The sequence below is a fragment of the Phocoena phocoena genome, chromosome 11 (genome assembly GCF_963924675.1).
Source record: "Phocoena phocoena chromosome 11, mPhoPho1.1, whole genome shotgun sequence".
Taxonomy (NCBI): domain Eukaryota; kingdom Metazoa; phylum Chordata; class Mammalia; order Artiodactyla; family Phocoenidae; genus Phocoena; species Phocoena phocoena.
The window spans coordinates 90,009,682-90,026,718 of NC_089229.1; the positions used below are offsets into that span (position 1 = coordinate 90,009,682).

The window sequence follows — 17,037 nt, forward strand, 5'->3', positions numbered from 1 at the left end:
CCATTCATCTGTCAATGGACATTTTGGTTGTTTCCATGTTTTGGTTATTGTAAATAGTGCTGCTATGAACATAGGGATGCATGAACCTTTTTGAATTATAGTTTTGTCTGGGTATATGCCCAGGAGTGGGATTGCCGGATCATACAGTAATTCTATTTTTAGTTTTCTGAGGAACCTCCACACTGTTTTCCATAGTGGCTGCACCAACTTACATTCCCACCAACAGTGTAGGAGGGTTCCCTTTTCTCCACACTCTCTCTAGCATTTGTTATGTGTAGACTTTTTGAAGAAGGCCACTCTGACTGGTGTGAGGTGATAACCTCATTGTAGTTCTGATTTGCATTTCTCTAATAATTAGTGATGGTGTGCATCTTTTCATGTGCCTACTGGCCACCTGTATGTCTTCTTTGGAGAAATGTCTATTAAGGTCTTCTGCCCATTTTTCAATTGGGTTGTTTGTTTTTCTGTTGTTGAGTTATATGAGCTGTTTGTATATCTTGGAGATTAAGCCCTTGTCTGTTGCATCATTTGCAAATATTTTCTCTCATTCCATAGCTTGTCTTTTTGTTTTTGTTTTTGTTGTTGTTGTTTTTGTTTCTATGGTTTCTTTTGCTGTGCAAAAGCCTGCAAGTTTGATCAGGTCCCATTTGTCTATTTTTGTTTTTATTTCTATTGCCTTGGGAGACTGCCCTAAGAAAACATTGGTACAATTTATGTCAGAGAATATTTTGCCTATGCTCTCTTCTAGGAGTTTTATGGTGCCATGTTCTATGTTTAACTCTTTTTTTAAAAAAAATATGCAACGCTTCACGAATTGGCGTGTCATCCTTGCACAGGGGCCATCCTAATCTCTGTATCGTTCCAATTTTAGTATATGTGCTGCCAAAGCAAGCACTGGAATAAAATACTTTTGATACATTGTTCTTGGAGGTTAACATAGTGCCATTTGTAAAAAAATTCCTAAATAGTAAACTTGGTGGCTTTGATCCAATGAAACTGTTTTATTTCATGCAGATAATAAAATCCAGGTTTTTACAGCATTCAAACAGGACAGCAGATGAAGAAAAATGTAAGTGAACCTTACAGGGTAGTACAGGCAGACCCTGGAGATAGTGTGGGTTCAGTTCCAGACTACCGCAATAAAGCGAATATCGCAATAAAGTGAGTCACGGGAATTTTTTGGTTTCCTAGTGCATATAAAAGTTACGTTTATACTATACCGTAGTCTATTAACTGTGAAATAGCATTATGTCTAAAACAAGTACATACCTTAATTCAAAAATATTTTATTGCTAAAAAATGCCGAAGAATTACAATGGTAACATCAAACATCACTGATCACAGATCACCATAACAAATATAACAATGATGAAAAAGTCTGAGGGGCTTCCCTGGTGGCACAGTGGTTGGGAGTCCACCTGCCGATGCAGGGGACACGGGTTCGTGCCCCGGTCCGGGAAGATCCCACATGCCGCGGAGCAGCTAGGCCCGTGGGCCGTGGACACTGAGCCTGCGCGTCTGGAGCCTGTGCTCCGCAACGGGAGAGGCCACAACAGTGAGAGGCCCGCGTACCGCAAAAACAAAAAAAAGAGTCTGAAATACTGCAAGAATTATCAGAATGTGACAGAGACATGAAGTGAGCAAATGCAGTTGGAAAAACAGCACCGATAAACTTGCTCAACGCAGGGCTGCCATAAACCTTCAATTTGTAAAACACATAGTATCTGCAAAGTGCAATAAAACAAGTTACACCTGTTTAGCAAAATGACATTTACCTAATTCTATTCCCTCTTTTGCAGAAAATAATAAAATCTGGATCTGAAGCCCTCATTTTGAGGAATAAGATCTTAAATTGAAAAATCAAATAGCCACCCTAAAACAATTAACATAAGACTCATATAAAGCTGTTGCTTTAAAGTGGTATAAATGGTAGGTGTTTTACTGTCAACTCAAAAGAAAAATACTACTTTTCAAAAGCTGTAGGTTTGTTTAGGTCTATAAGTTATCCACAAACTATTTGGGATAAAATACCTGCATTGGGCCAATGCAGCATCTCTAGCTGCATTCATTATAGACAGGCACCTGGGAACCATGAAGGATCCCTTCATGGTTTAGATCTGATTCCTAAAACAAGCCCATTGAGTAACAACACACATTGTCCTGGAAATACCACTTCGCCTTCCAGGTCTCAAGTTTCCTCACTTAGAAACAAGGGCATCGACTCTTAAAATCTCCTTCATTTCTAAAATGTTAAGGTTCTAAACTTACGGCAACTTTAGAAAGTCTTTTCTTTCATGTATTCGAAGAGAGTGAGTATAACTTTTTTTCAAAAGATCTAACCTAATATACAAGCTTGCAATATATCCCATTTGTATTTTATTCTCAAAAGCATTTCATTTACTCACAGAAAATACTTTATGTATGAGGTGTGATTATTAAGTAATGAGACTGGCTTTTTCATATGTGGCTAGGGAATCAGAATCAGTATTTGAGAGTCACTAGATAGAAAACTTCCAAAACTGAAGAACTAGAAAGAAAAATAAACTCAATACTTGCAACTTTAATCCATGATGGGAAAGAACTGACCTAAAAATGAGACTCAGATTCTTCCTCTGCTGTTTCTCAGAGAAGAATCTCAATTATTTCTCTATGTACACAATTCTATCATGGATTTTATTGCTACCATCATTTTAACAGCTGAATCTTAAGTCCTCTTAGATTTAGTAACTGTTATTGTAAAAACGGTAAACACCAGACAGACTACACATTACCTTTATCGTGCATATTTAAAGCTTTTAAGAGATCTTCCCGGATTGGATACTTGGCTTTATAACAGAGCCTTTGAATGTTGGAAGATGTGTCATCGCCTGAAAGTGTAGTAAGATCTATAAAGGTAACAGCTTTCAGGAGCCAAGCAGCCTGGTTTGAAGAAAAGTTAAAAACAAGGTTTGAAAAAATAATTAATCTCCAACCCAGTTAGTTAGTAAAGAACCATTAGGCACATATGGGTGCTAAAATCTCTTGTCTATGCTGTTCTAAGGCATATGTTCTGATATATGCTCAAGAGTGACCAAAAAGATGAAGGTTACATAGAATAAAATAAAAGGGGAGAAAATAGCTTATAAATGTTTTTTCTCCCATAGGTAACCCAAATTGAAATCCCTAATAGATCAAGTCTCCCCACATGTGACTTTTCCATTTCATCCACAAGGAGCCTCAGAGGGCCACCCGCTAGGGGAGAACTTGGGAACAAGAGTTTCTATCGTACATTTTACCTCCAGCCTGGGGTCTGAAATGAGACACTGTAAAAAGAGTCTCCATCTTCTTTGTTTTTTGGTTTTTTTTTCAATTTAATCCAATTATAATTTTTAAACCATATTCATATTTCACAACTCATTCTGACGAATTCCTTTTACCTTTTCAATCAGATTATTTCTAAGGATGAGCAAAATGTGACCTGTCATCCTAAAGGATTCCATCACGTGTGAAATCAACTCTGAATTCCTTTTAGTCCTGAGATGCATACATAGCACATCTTTCGTTGGTACACACTGAAGAATGTGCTGACCACAAGTACTCTATGAAACATCATTTTTCGAATTTTGAAAAATGATTTAGGAAAATTAATTAGTATGGTAAACGTGATGGTCAAAGAAGGTCAACTCATACCTCAGGGCCTCAACAGCGGACACACCAGGTTTAGGTGTTACGGTTTTAAAATTAAAATAGAAGCCAACCAAAGAAGGTATGTCTAAGAAACTGAATAAATACACTGACAAAATATGCCATTTAATTCACTCATGAATAAAGATGCCTCAAATTCATTTGTGGCTTTGCCACTCAAGAGTGATAAGATTTTTAACTTGTTTGGATAAATGTGTTATCTTTCTCCAACCCATCATCATCATATATGAATTATTAAAATAAGTCATGGACAGCTGCAATCTTTTAAGTTTAGATGCATCTTGAGCAAAATTCAATCTCGTGGCCTTGAGGGAAGAGACCAGGGCTGTAAACTACAGGGAGAGAATTCTCAAGGAGAACCCTTACTTGCCACTCCTTTTTCACGGGTCTGCGGGCCTGGATTTGTTCTGCACGCCTCAGAACTGCCGGTTGATTCACTTGTATTTTGGAGATCCAGCTAAGGTCTAAAGGCAAAAGAACAACACTTTAAAAGTTTTATTAAACATATTCACCTGCTTTTACATGGTCCTTGAAAGGACAGACTTATCACCAAGTAGCAAAGCTCTTTTAAGCCTTATATTTCTTTTTTGCTGAACTACAAATAACTAACCTCGTTGAAGGAAGTCCAGCCATGAAAAGGCCTACTTGGTGTAAAATCAAGTACATTTGGAACTAGGAGAACCTGTACTGATTCATTACACAGATATGTCTAACAACGGAGGAAAATGTGCTACTCATGCCATGGGCCTCACTTCTGCCAGCAGAGACTTATTTGTGAGTGTCCAGTCCAGGAGAATGAATGGTTAATAAACACATAGGTGAATTAATATTGGGGGTTAAAGGAATCCTTGCTGATAAAATTAATAACTACTAGATGCTGATAGGATACAGCCCATTCTTGCCTCAAAGGAGAATTTTTCAAAGTGTATTAGAAATTAGTGCACTGGGGCTTCCCTGGTGGCGCAGTGGTTAAGAATCCACCTGCCAAGGCAGGGGACATGGGTTCGAACCCTGGTCCGGGAAGATCCCACATGCCGCGGAGCAACTAAGCCCATGCGCCACAACTACTGAGCCTGCGCTCTAAAGCCCGTGAGCCACAGCTACTGAAGCCCGCGCGCCTGGAGCCCGTGCTCCGCAACAAGAGTAGCCACCGTAATGAAAAGCCCGAACACAGCAACGAAGAGTAGTCCCGGCTCGCTGCAACTACAGAAAGCCCGCTCACAACAACAGACCCAACTCAGCCAAAAATAAATAAATTTATTTAAAAATAAAAAGAAATTAATGCACTGACATAACAAAAGTCAGAAGAGGGAAAAGAAAAAACAAGCTGTTCTAAATTCCAGGAAACATCTCTGTTCTTCTGTTTTGAAATGCTCTCTCCTACCTGTATTCCACCCTCCATCCTCTTCTGGTTGACTGTAATTTCTATTTTAAACCCAGCCTAAATGTTAGCTTTTGTGAAACCACTGCCTGCTCCCCAGATAGAACTAACATTTGGGTAGACCTCTACTACAGAGCCTGTATTTCGTCAAGGAGTCGTAAAATTGTCTCTTGTACTTATTACAATGTGAGCCATGATCGTATCCGTCTTTGCGTGTCTAACACCAAACACAGTGTCTGGTGCATGTGCATTTCAACTTCACCCAGACACTCTATAACAAAAGTGGCCTCCTCATGGTAAACTGGACACACACCCATTTATCTTCTATAACTAAACTCATTTCTGTATCTCTCTAGCAACCTCACGTTCCTGAAGAATCATCTTAAAAGAGCCTTAAAAGACTGCTGTGGGGGGCTTCCCTGGTGGCATAGTGATTAAGAATCCGTCTGCCAATGCAGGGGACACGGGTCCGAGCGCTGGTCTAGGAAGATCCCACATGCCGTACAGCAACTAAGCCCGTGCGCCACAACTACTGAGCCCACGCTCTAGAGCCCGTGAGCCACAGCTACTGAAGACCGCCTGCCTAGAGCTCGTGCTCCGCAACAAGAGAAGCCACTGCAATGAGAAGCCCGCGCACCGCAGCAAAGACCCAATGCAGCCAAAAATAAATAAATAATTTAAAAAAAGAAAAAAAAAAAAACTGCTGTGGGAAAGGTGATTCATTAGACATGACATGTAATTCATGTCACAATTACACAATTCTTTATAACGTGATGGAGAAAACTGCTGAATGCATACTGTACTATGGAACAACACATATCATAATAGTAATAAAGTATTTGCATCCACCTCAAAGATAAGACCACCAAGAAAACCAGTTTCTACAAAAGATATTCTCTCATTTTCATTCAATTCTTCTTATCAATATTAACGGTATAGAAATTCCAAATTAGAGTCTGAGTGATTAATAATGATATTCTTGTATCACTGAAGAATGGGAGTTCCCCGGTGGTCTAGTGGTTAGGATTCCCAGCTTTCACTGCCATGGCCCAGGTTCAATCCCTGGTCAAGGAACTGAGATCCCACAAGCTGCGCAGTGTGGCCAAAAAAAAAAAAAAGAATTTTAAAAATTAAAAATAAAATAAATAAATATCACTGAAGAAGGAACAAAGTTTGAGCGCTTTTTTTCTGGTTAAATTATTCTGTTAGTCAAAATCTTGTAACAAAACAGATTTTTAATGTTTGAATCCATCTGCTCCTTGAAGACACTGTATGTTTTCCAGCTTGTCTGCTGACCCAGCTTCACAGAGGAAATGGGAGTCTACGGTCAGGGACATGAAATCTGCCTCTTCTTCTCCACCCAAAGACTGGTTTGGGTCTAGGTAGAGCCCAAGAGAGTCAGACCAGGCAGACATGCTAGACTCATCCCAATTTATCTAAGACCTGTAACAAGCCCTCTCTACCCAAAGGCTGGAGAGGCTTTTTTTTTTAAAAAAAACTACTAATAATCGGGCTTCCCTGGTGGCGCAGTGGTTGAGAGTCCGCCTGCCAATGCAGGGGAAACGGGTTCGCGCTCCGGTCCGGGAAGATCCCACATGCCGCGGAGCGGCTGGGCCCGTGAGCCATGGCCGCTGAGCCTGCACTTCCGGAGCCTGTGCTCCGCAACGGGAGAGGCCACAACAGTGAGAGGCCCGCGTACCGCAAAAAACAAACAAACAAACTAATAATGGTGATTAGGTTCCTGGTAAAGATTGTTTCCCTGCCAACAGTCAAAATTACTGAAGTAAGGAGTGGCGTGAAATACAAGTCTGACCGCCAAGCCACTGCTGACAGTGGCCAAAAGAGGGAAGCCTAGGCGGTAGGGCAAGGCTTTGAGGGGTGGTCCTTAATCAGTCACATGACACCTCCTAGAAGCTCCCCTCCCCACCCCCAGGCCCTGCTGCAGGAGGGAGGTCTCAGGCCATCCCCGGACTCTTCACCATCAGGCTCCATCCTCCCTCACGTGCCATTTTCTCCCTCTCCACCCCGCCTAACCCTGAGGCACAGCCTTCCTAAACTCCTGGGAGCTCACTGACACATCACATCGTGTTCTGTCTCTGGACCTGTGTGTGCTGTTTGCTCCCTCCGCATGCCCTCCGTTATCCTGACAATTCATTTGCCACCTTCTCTGTGAACCTTCCCTGAACTACACAGGTTGAGCTATTCCTTTGCTTCTTTGTGCTTCCATGCTTTCAATACTTACAGTCCATCTTTTTAGTGCCTTCTGAATGGCACTGATTTGTCCAGATGTTCATATTCCCAACAGATTTTTAAAACTCCAAGCAAGGTACCTGACGCACGGGTGGCATTCAAGAAATAAACTAAGGGTTCCCAAAGACCAGAAATGATCTGGGCGATGTCTTTCCAAATTGCTGCTTTTTTTTTTTTTTTTTTTTTTTTACTGCTTACTTTTCCCCCCAGCCTGGCTGAGGTATAGTTGACAAATAAAAATAGTAAATATTTAAGGTGTATGTCCTGATAAATGTACACACTGTGAAATAATCACCACAGTCGAGCTAATTAACATTATCTATTGCTTCACACATTTTCTGTATCCTTTTTTCTTTTTGTTTTTTATGTATGCTGAGAACATTTAAGATCTACTCTTAGCAAATTTAAAGTATACAACAGAGCACTGTTAACTACAGTCACACTGCTATACAAAAGATCTCCAGGAACTCCTCATCTTGTATAATGAAACTCTGTACCCCAATTGCTTCTAATTAAAGGCTTTTGGATCTCCACAAGAGAAGTTGGGACAGAGACAGGAATGTAATACCTGAGGACATTCCCCTTAAAAACTAATTTTTAGTACAACTCCTCACCAAAGGTTAGAACCCACGAGGCCTGCTCTCACACGTTTCAGACACCACTTGACAGAGAGGTCCCTGCAAACCATCTCTGGGAGAATGGAACAGGATTACTTCTCCCACAGTATCACGGCTAAAAATATCTTTAGTGGTCATAAAATCATCCAGCCCCATAGTTAATCCAGCCACAGAATTTGCCTCCATGATCTCCCATGGTAATGAATTATATAAGTGACTATCCCATTTTATTAGCACTTAATTTGCTACTCCTTAATTTCATCAAATAACCCTGTTCTCCTATAATGGGGTCTGGGGAAAAGAAAGGACTGACTGGCCTTTGTTATGTCCTTCACCATTTTTAATATTTTATTTGAGTACCCTTTAGCGTCTTTTTTTCCAGGAGAAGTGATTCTAAGGCACACAATCTCATCAGGATCATAGAAGCTTCTCTTACGGGGCCAGGAGGGGTTTCGAGTACACGGGCCTTTGGGGAGAACAGACGCGAAGCCACAATTGGAAGGTGATGATACTCCTTTCCGAAAACTCTCCCGAGAAGAAAATCCCAGTGTTCCTCTTAGTATGCCATTTTGGCGGCTTTCAGGCCCTCCTTTCAGTTATAAATTTGTTCTCAAATACTCCTCTCACAATTTTTTATGATTCTTATTTTTCCTATTTAAGTCTCAGTGGGGACAGAGATCATTTTCCCTGCAAATGTACTTCATAGCCTTTCCATCACCTCCGTTTGTCTGCAGGGACATTCCTGTACTTCTGTACAATATTCCTAAAACGTGTAATACCAATGACAACTCCACGAACGGAGGTTTATGTTGTATTTTGATTTCACCTTTGTTCTCAAAGGAGAAAAATCAATTGTGATAATTCATTAGAGACTTGCCCAAATTTGGAAAAGAAAAACTAAACTTCCTGTGTTTTTACTTCTCATTCTTTCTGGGTTTTTACATTTAATTGTACCATCCAAATTTCTGCCGTAGTGTTGTCTCCAGTCATTTCTTCGTATGCACTTGCGCAGTACATTTTTTTTTATTAATTTCTATTGGAGTATGGTTGCTTTACAAAGTTGTGTTAGCCTCCACTGCACGAACACAATGAATCAGCCATACACATACAGATATCGACCTCCCTTTTGGACTTCCCTCCCGTTTAGGTTACCACAGTGCATGAGGTAGAGTTCCCTGTGCTATACAGTACGTTCCCATCAGTTGTCTATTTTATACATAGTATCAATAATGTATATGTGTCAATCCCAGTCTCCCAATTCCTCCCACCCCACCCCTTTCTTGTGCAGTACATTTTTAATCCCAGAGTCTATTACTGAGAACCCCTTCCTACTGTAGGCACCCAGATGTCTATTATTTCTGTGTTGTTTATTTTCAATTCTAATTTGCAACTTCCCAGGAATCAGTTACAAGTGCCTAGCACAGAAATAGGTGCTCAATAAACCCCTTGCATCACAGGAAATTTATCTTTTACCTCAGGCACTGAAACTGGTGAAGTATCAACTTCATCATGTCTAGTCTTTCAAACTTAGCCCTGGTTATCTTTGTTAAAAAAAAAAAAAAAAAAAAAAGGAGCCCTGAAGGTCAATATATGCCCGATCCAGCCAAGCTAAGAAGATATTCAGTTTACATAAGTGAGGAGACTCAGCCTTGCCCAGGTCCTAAGCCATAAAGATACAAGACAGAGACTGTGCTGGGAGCCTCATCCTTTCCAGCAGGTGGGGTCTGGAATGAGTCTTCTTCCCAAGGTCTAGTCTAGCATCCAGTAAACCCTGGGTGAGCCCTCCAGGCATCCATGTCCCCACTGGGCATTAGCCAACTCTAGATTCTAACATTCTACTGTGTAAGCACAGTCCTTAGAATCCAGACGGACAGTCCAGAAACTAAAACAGCAGCAACCTAGCAGCATATATGGCCACAGCCCACAAAGCCCTGCTACTATGATATCTCCCCACAGCACCTCTGCTCCTAAATCTCTAAGTCCCGACCCACATACATTTACCAGCCAGACCATTCTTCAGGTTACCAAGCCAAGCCCAGGTGAGTGATGAGTTTACTACACCCTCTGAAATACTTCTGTTAGACCGCTGGCACCAAGTTGAAGGCCAGCTTGATCTGCCGATTGGTTTCCTCTGCACCAGTCTTGTCTATCCCCTGCTTACAGTCCTCTTCCATCAGGCGGTCTTGCATCCCCAGCTACACGGGTTATGCCGCTCTCTCAGAATACCTCATCAGAGCGGAAGGTAGTTCGGGTTCACGTGACAAGGTGTGTGCACACCTGCACCGGGCTTTGCACAGCAGTGCCACATCAGGATTTTAAAGCTTCCTCACTTTCTTTTTATCCTTCATCCCTCCTTGAGACATCAGCCATTTCTCAACTATTGCTGCTCTTTGGTAATCAGCTGCCTACTTCTGTCAATCATACTCCTCGATTCATTAGCTACTGTCAGCAGGTGACTCTGGACACTGAAAGGAGAACCCAACCGTTTACTGTGGCACCTAAAACACTGTTTGGTCCAGTCCTCAGTTGGCTACTTCAGCTCCACTTGTTCCCAGGATGCCCATAATCACTTGGTTATCAGCCTCAAAAGCTTAGCAGCAGTTGGTGGCTGCAGTTGCGCAGCTAGACGAGCATAAATCCTTGGTGGAACGAAGTGCCCACGTGCAAGTCCTACAGCCTCTCCACTTAGCGTTTCCTCAGTACAGGCACTGTGCTAAACGGTGTGAGGAACGCAGTGGCAGTAAATAGGTTGTTCCTCTCCTGAAAAAGCTTGGGGAGGAAAGGAAGTGAATAATACAAAATGTAAGTCCACACATGAGAGCAAAAAGCAATGCTTTCAACCAGCGGCTCCCAACTGATCCCACAGGTTCCATCAGTTAGGAATCTTTCAGTTGAAAAATGATGAAAACTGACTTTGTTGACTGAAACAAAAAGGGAAGGATATTACGAACTCAGATAATGGAGAAGAGAAGAACAAGATCAGAAAACAGACAGGAACCAAAGAGAGCCAAAAGCTGGAAGAATAATGCCAGCGTTTAAGAGCAACAGTCTGGCCAAGATGCCACGAGCAGCTGCTGCCGGACACCACTGCCATCTTGAACTCACTCGGGGCCCCGAGTCCATATAAACACATCCGGTACTTGACCCATGCGTGACTGCGGGGCCCGGTAGGAGAGGAAAGATCTACTCCTTCCTCTGTAGTAGACCCAACCGAGTCTACATACTAGGAGATCTCCCAACAATAAGAGGATGTGAGTTGGTTGTTGAAGAGCAGAAAAGGATAAATGTCTATGACAATGATCAATAAGTTCGGGACATGCTAGATGGGAAAGCTTTTCCTGGAGATGCAGAAGGTACAGTAGCTTATAAACTCTACGAGAAAGCCCATATTTAAGAAACCTCTGGAATTTTCTTTAATCCAGCACTTCTCAAACTTGACCACTAAATGATTTTTCCCTATAACATACTTACCACACTGGCTGGACAATAAGGCAAGTTCAGATGAAGGGTAGCTTAGAGTAGGCTCATCCAGTTGGCCAGAAAAAAACCCTTCATGGATAAGCAGAGATTTGAAATTGGCCCTGAAGTATGGCCCTCAACCTGGAGGCATTTTTGGTTGTCACAGCTTCGGGTGGGAAACTGCCGCTTGCATCTAGTGAGCAGAGGCCAGAAGTGCTGGTAAACTTCCTACAATGCACAGGACTGATGGTACCACCTTCCACAATAAAGAATTATCTGAGCCCAAGTGTCAATAATGCCAAGGTTGAGAAACCCTGCCCGAGTGATGGGCAGGCTTCACGAAAAATATAGAGGAAGTACAAGAGGTTTGCGGGTAACAGGAATATCAGGAACAAATGCAGGTTGGCTCTATTTGATTGACAGTGGCTTACCTGTAAGGCTCCTTAAGTACCAGGCTAAGGAGTCTAGATCTGTGCTAGCCCATCAGTAGCCACTGGCCACATGCAACTCTTCGAGAACTTGAAATGTGGATCATCAAAGTTGAGATGTGCTTTACGTACAAAATACACAGCAGATTTCAAAGATTTAGTACAAAAAAGGCATGTAAAGTATCATTTTAGCTATGTTTTGATACTGACTACATACTGAATTGAAATGATAATATGTGGGACATGTTTGGTTAAATAAAGTGTTATTAAAATTATGTTCACCTGTTTCTACTTTTTACAACATGCATACTAGAAGATTTTTGATTACTTTGTGTTGCACATTATATTTCTATTAGACAGCACTGCTCTAGACTTTATCCTAAAACTGATCAGAGCCACTGAAAATTTCCAAACCGGGCTGTAACAGAATTAAAGAAGTATTTACTAAAAATTAATCGGCATACAGTATATGTCCCATAGAAATGCTTACACGAGTATGCAAATGCAAATATGAAAAGGTATTTATGGTAGTATTGCTGCAAATGACACCAAGATCTATGATCAGCTCAATGAAACACAGCAAATCCATAATACAGAATATGATCCAGCCATTAAAAAGAATGAGGTAGATCAGTAAGTACTGTCACGGAAAACTGATTATGATTCTTTACTAAGTGAAAATAAGTAACCTGCACAGCAGTGATTTTTTAAATTAAAAATGTTTAAAAAAACCCAAAAGTACAAAACATATATCTGTTGGTATACGTGCAAAAAAATAATTGAATGTATACCAAGTTGACAAAAGTGTTTCTCTTCAGAGGTAGAATTACATTAAGATTTCTACTTTCATTTACATAATACTTTAAACTTTTTACAAAGAGCATGCATTACCTTATCGAGCAGTAAAAACAAAATATACTTAACTCTTTGGAATTAAGAGGCACTGCCAGGTAGCAGTGTGCAGGACAGGTGGAAAGGGAGGGAGACAAGAGTAGGTAGACCAGTAAGACGGCTGCTGCTGTAGCCCAGGCATAGGCATGTGTAATGTCTCCCTGGGGCATTTTACCCCACCCAACTTTTCACGACCAATCCTTGGCCACAGAGATCTTCCACAAGGCCAGCCTGACACAACGGCACAGTGCCAGGCAGAAATGATAATACCAGATGCCACTGTTACTGCTCCCATAGAAAAGATCACCAAAACCTTAGCACCGTGGGCCACCAGACAGAAGCTGATTATTACATGAATCCTATATGATACCAAACATCACACCTGGGCAAGACGGGCCCACACTCTAGAGAGCCTGCTCTGCTCTGGCCCGCCCATAGCAGTGCCCTTCCCCGTAGGTATCCTTACGCCAAGAGTACAGACTTTCCCCAGGATCACCTTCCCCTTCTGGTCCAGGCTCAAGGTGCACAGGACCCCAGCATTTCCAGACTAGATGGCTCTAGGCCTACTTACAAAGTCTACGGGGGTCTCCATCCCAAAGTCAACAGCTCATACGTAAGATAAGAGACAGACAAGGGACTTTCTTCATGGGAAGCTTGCTAAATGCAATTCTGGCTACGAATTACATTTATTCATTCATTCAACTAACATCAAAGGAGTACCCACGATGGTGCCATCACTGACGTAGGCTCTGTGGATTCAGCAGCGGATGAACAAACCAACCCTTACTCTCACAGAGCTTTCTCTAATGAGAAGAGACAGATAAACATATACATACATACTGGTCCTCACCAGGGGAACCACATCATCCTAGTTCACCCAGGACATGCCCAGGGTACACCCCCTGTCCCACCTGGTTTAGCATTTGTCCCGTATATTTTGTTTTTTAACAAACCTTAAGACAAACCAGCATGGGTTTGGTAGACTCCAGCTTCTACCACCATCACCAGTAAAAGTGTGTGAGAGACAAGAGCAGTGAAGAGATCTCAGTTGGACATGTGGGTCACTCTGTAGAGGCCAAAACTTCACTCTTTCCCCCACCCTTCTTCCAGCCATTACAAAGCTAACACTACCAGCATTCTGGACATCCGTTGATGAGGACAGGTACGTGCAATACTGGCGGCGCCCTCCAGTCTTGGGTGGTGGTGGGAGAAATATGCATGACGTTGTGCCTCTGAACATACCAGCTGCTTGGGCCCTGGCCTGAGCCCAAGCCTGCAAGAGACACAGACGCACCATGCCAGCAGTCAGCAGGGCATGAGAAGTAAGAGAACCTGTAGGTTAGGCGACCACGGCATATGTGTAGGGGACCTCTAGATTCCTGAAGGACAGCAAACTGAAAGCATTGCTTTTATCATTTTTATATTCTGTAAGCCTGAAAGTATGCATTTGGGGTTAGGCTTTTTTATTTTGGAAAAAAAAAAAATCTATCAGCAACAATGAACTCAGAAAAGTATGTTTAGGGAATTCCCTGGCAGTCCAGTGGCTAGGACTCCACGTTTTCACTGCCGAGTGCCCGAGTTCAATCCCTGGTCAGGGAACTAAGATCCCTCAAGCGTGCTGCAGCCAAAAAAAAAAAAAAAAATGCTTAATGAAAAATTAAATTCTGGATTTCCATCTCTTGGAAAAGTATGATCTATAATTTACACAAAATGCTTTTGAACATCTATCATAGGCCAGCGTACCTCTACAAGACCCGAATCTGCTAAATAACATTCACATTTACATAAAAAATTAGCAGTTAAGAAGCCTGTGCTTAAAGATGGCAATTTAACAGAAGCCTCAGAAGATACAGTTACATAAAACTCTGAAGCATGACTTTTCATTGAGATAAAATGAGTACTCTAAATAGTGCCTGTTTTCACAACCAAAATTCTACTGTATGTACAAGAAGAAAAGCAGTAGTTATTAATTTGTTGGCTCCAGAAGCAGAAGAATTTCACAAACAACTAAACAATATAAGTTTTATATAAGTCATGGGTGCTTTAAAGAGAAAAATGAGTTAAATTAATTTAAATACTGGCTTATTTTTAAAAACCTAACATTAAATCAAAGAAAAAAATTTCAGAAATCTATTCGTTGAAGGTAAAACACCTGACATTATTGTGACTGCCGATGTAAATTCAGTTAAAGAGGTTAGCACTGAACAAATAATTACTTGATTTTGCAGAGATGACACAGATGCAAATTTTGTTGGAGTACAGCATCACAATAAAAACAATGTTCTTATTAAGAAACCCAGGGAGCAGAAATACACTTGAATCTGGTTGTGACAGACACCTAACTTATAATTTCATCCAAATAAGCTTCCATAGTCTAACAATCAAAACACAAGCTATAGCTGTCAAATTTTAAATATTTTATATATACACAGAATAAGTGAACTACCTGATCTTTGTGAGAAAGCTGATGTTTAATTAAAAATAAATACTTCTTCCTGGCAGTGTGCACTATCTCTCTGCTGGTTATCATCAGTTGATTATTAGGAACATTTGACTGTTTGAAGAGGAAGAACCATTTTGTCAATCAGCCTAAGCTGACATACACAAGTCTTGAACTATTTTATAAATGAGACCTTTAAATGTTGGCTTTACTTTTTTTTTTCAATATCAGTCGAAAAATCTTTTTTTAAAAACACTTATTAAATAAATAAAACACCCAAAGCCTCCAGCTTTTGAAACTTAGTGAACTACAACTATTGTTGACAACTGTTTGTAAATATTGCAAACAGGAAGACACTGAAATTTATCCCTCTACAAATGAGAGGACTTGGACAAATTAAATGAGATTTCAACTAGCGTACAGGTTGAATTTTAAAATTCTAAAATTGTACTTTGGAATATCTCGACTTAGCTGTTTTGCTTACCATCTATCCCTATGTAACAAACCACCACAAAATGTCATGCCGAAAAACAGCAAGCCTTTTACTATTTATCCGGATTCTGTTGGTTGACTGGGGCTCAGCTGGGCAGTTCTACTGCTCTCACTTGAGATCTCGTGTGGCGGCCACCAGGTGATGATGAGTCTGAAACACGCGAGATGGCTGCACTCACATGTCCGGTGCCTCAGAGGAGCGGCAGGAGACTGGGCTCTGCCGGGACACCTCCATGTCGGTCCGAACGTCCCCCTCTCCACGTGCCATTTCCAACAGGGCAGCTGAACTTCTCACAGAGCAGCTGAGGGCTCCCCAGTCATACAGCAGCTATTATCATTTCTGTCACCTTCTATAGTTAGAGTCTTGGGTGAGCCTGGATCAATGCAGCAGAGGACGACACAAAGACATCAATCCCGGAGACCTAGTCCATCTTTGGAGACTGGCTACTCTAAGCTCCTATTTTAAACTGCATACATTTACTTTCTGTACTGTAAAGAACTTAAGGGTTCTACACCTAATTCCAATGTGGGGAGAAGGGGTTTCCTACACTACCACAATGCTCCAGACGCCAGCTGGATGTCCTACAATTCAACTCAGTTCTGACACTATCTACCCAGAGATATTATCATCAGATTCCCCAGGTTAAGGGCTCAGTCCCACAAGACTGCCCAACCCCCTACCTCCCCCCCACTTTAGACCTAGATGCAAGTCCAGGTTACCACCTGTGTTTCTGACCTACCACTGGAGGTTCCAACAACCCCCTCCGTGGATTCGATTAATTTGCTAGACCAGTTCACAGGAATACTAGATTAGCAGTTTATTATAAAAGGATATAACTGAAACAACTACATGAAAGAGATGCAAACAACTACATGAAAGGCGGGGGAAAGGGCAAAGAGCTTCCAAGTCCTCTCTAAGAGAATGACTCCCTGAATCACCACATGTTCACCAAGCCGTAAGTTCTCCAAACCCTAACCCTTTTGGGGTTTTATGGAGGCTTCATTACACAGGCATGATTGATTACATCACTAGCCATGATATGCGATCGAACTCAACCTCCAGCCCCTCTCCCTAACCCACAGGTCAGTTAAGGGGTGGCAGAGAAAGTTCCAACAACCTCATCAGTGGCTGGTTCTCTAGGCAACCAGGCCCCACGCTTAGGTAAGGCCCAAAAACCACATCGTTGCCATAACCAGACACCTTTATAGCTCTCATCATAGGAAATCTGAAGGGTTTAGGAGCTCTGTGCCGAGGAAGGATGAACACTAAATATGTATTTCTTACTATAAATCACAATGTCACAGAAACGAAACTGAGAGGGCCTGTGATGTTACAGTATACAAACTTAACAAAACCTTCAAAAGAATCATAAACTGAGACAGCTTATTTGACCA

General features: G+C 41.6%; 1 protein-coding gene and 1 non-coding gene across 2 annotated transcripts in view; both read right to left on the minus strand.

Moving 5' to 3' along the window:
- DERA (deoxyribose-phosphate aldolase) overlaps positions 1-15,877 on the minus strand; it is an 86,492-nt gene extending 70,615 nt beyond the window's left edge. The window contains exons 1-4 of the mRNA XM_065888205.1: positions 15,822-15,877; positions 13,877-13,983; positions 4,051-4,148; positions 2,772-2,919 (exon numbers count right to left, since the gene is read on the minus strand). Coding sequence (XP_065744277.1) covers positions 2,772-2,919; positions 4,051-4,148; positions 13,877-13,983; positions 15,822-15,877 — 409 coding nt within the window. The remainder of the gene's footprint in view (positions 1-2,771; positions 2,920-4,050; positions 4,149-13,876; positions 13,984-15,821) is intronic.
- On the minus strand, positions 792-895 carry LOC136131707 (U6 spliceosomal RNA). The gene has a single exon (XR_010656433.1). It is a non-coding gene; the product is annotated as a U6 spliceosomal RNA (small nuclear RNA).
- Positions 15,878-17,037: the final 1,160 nt, after the last annotated feature.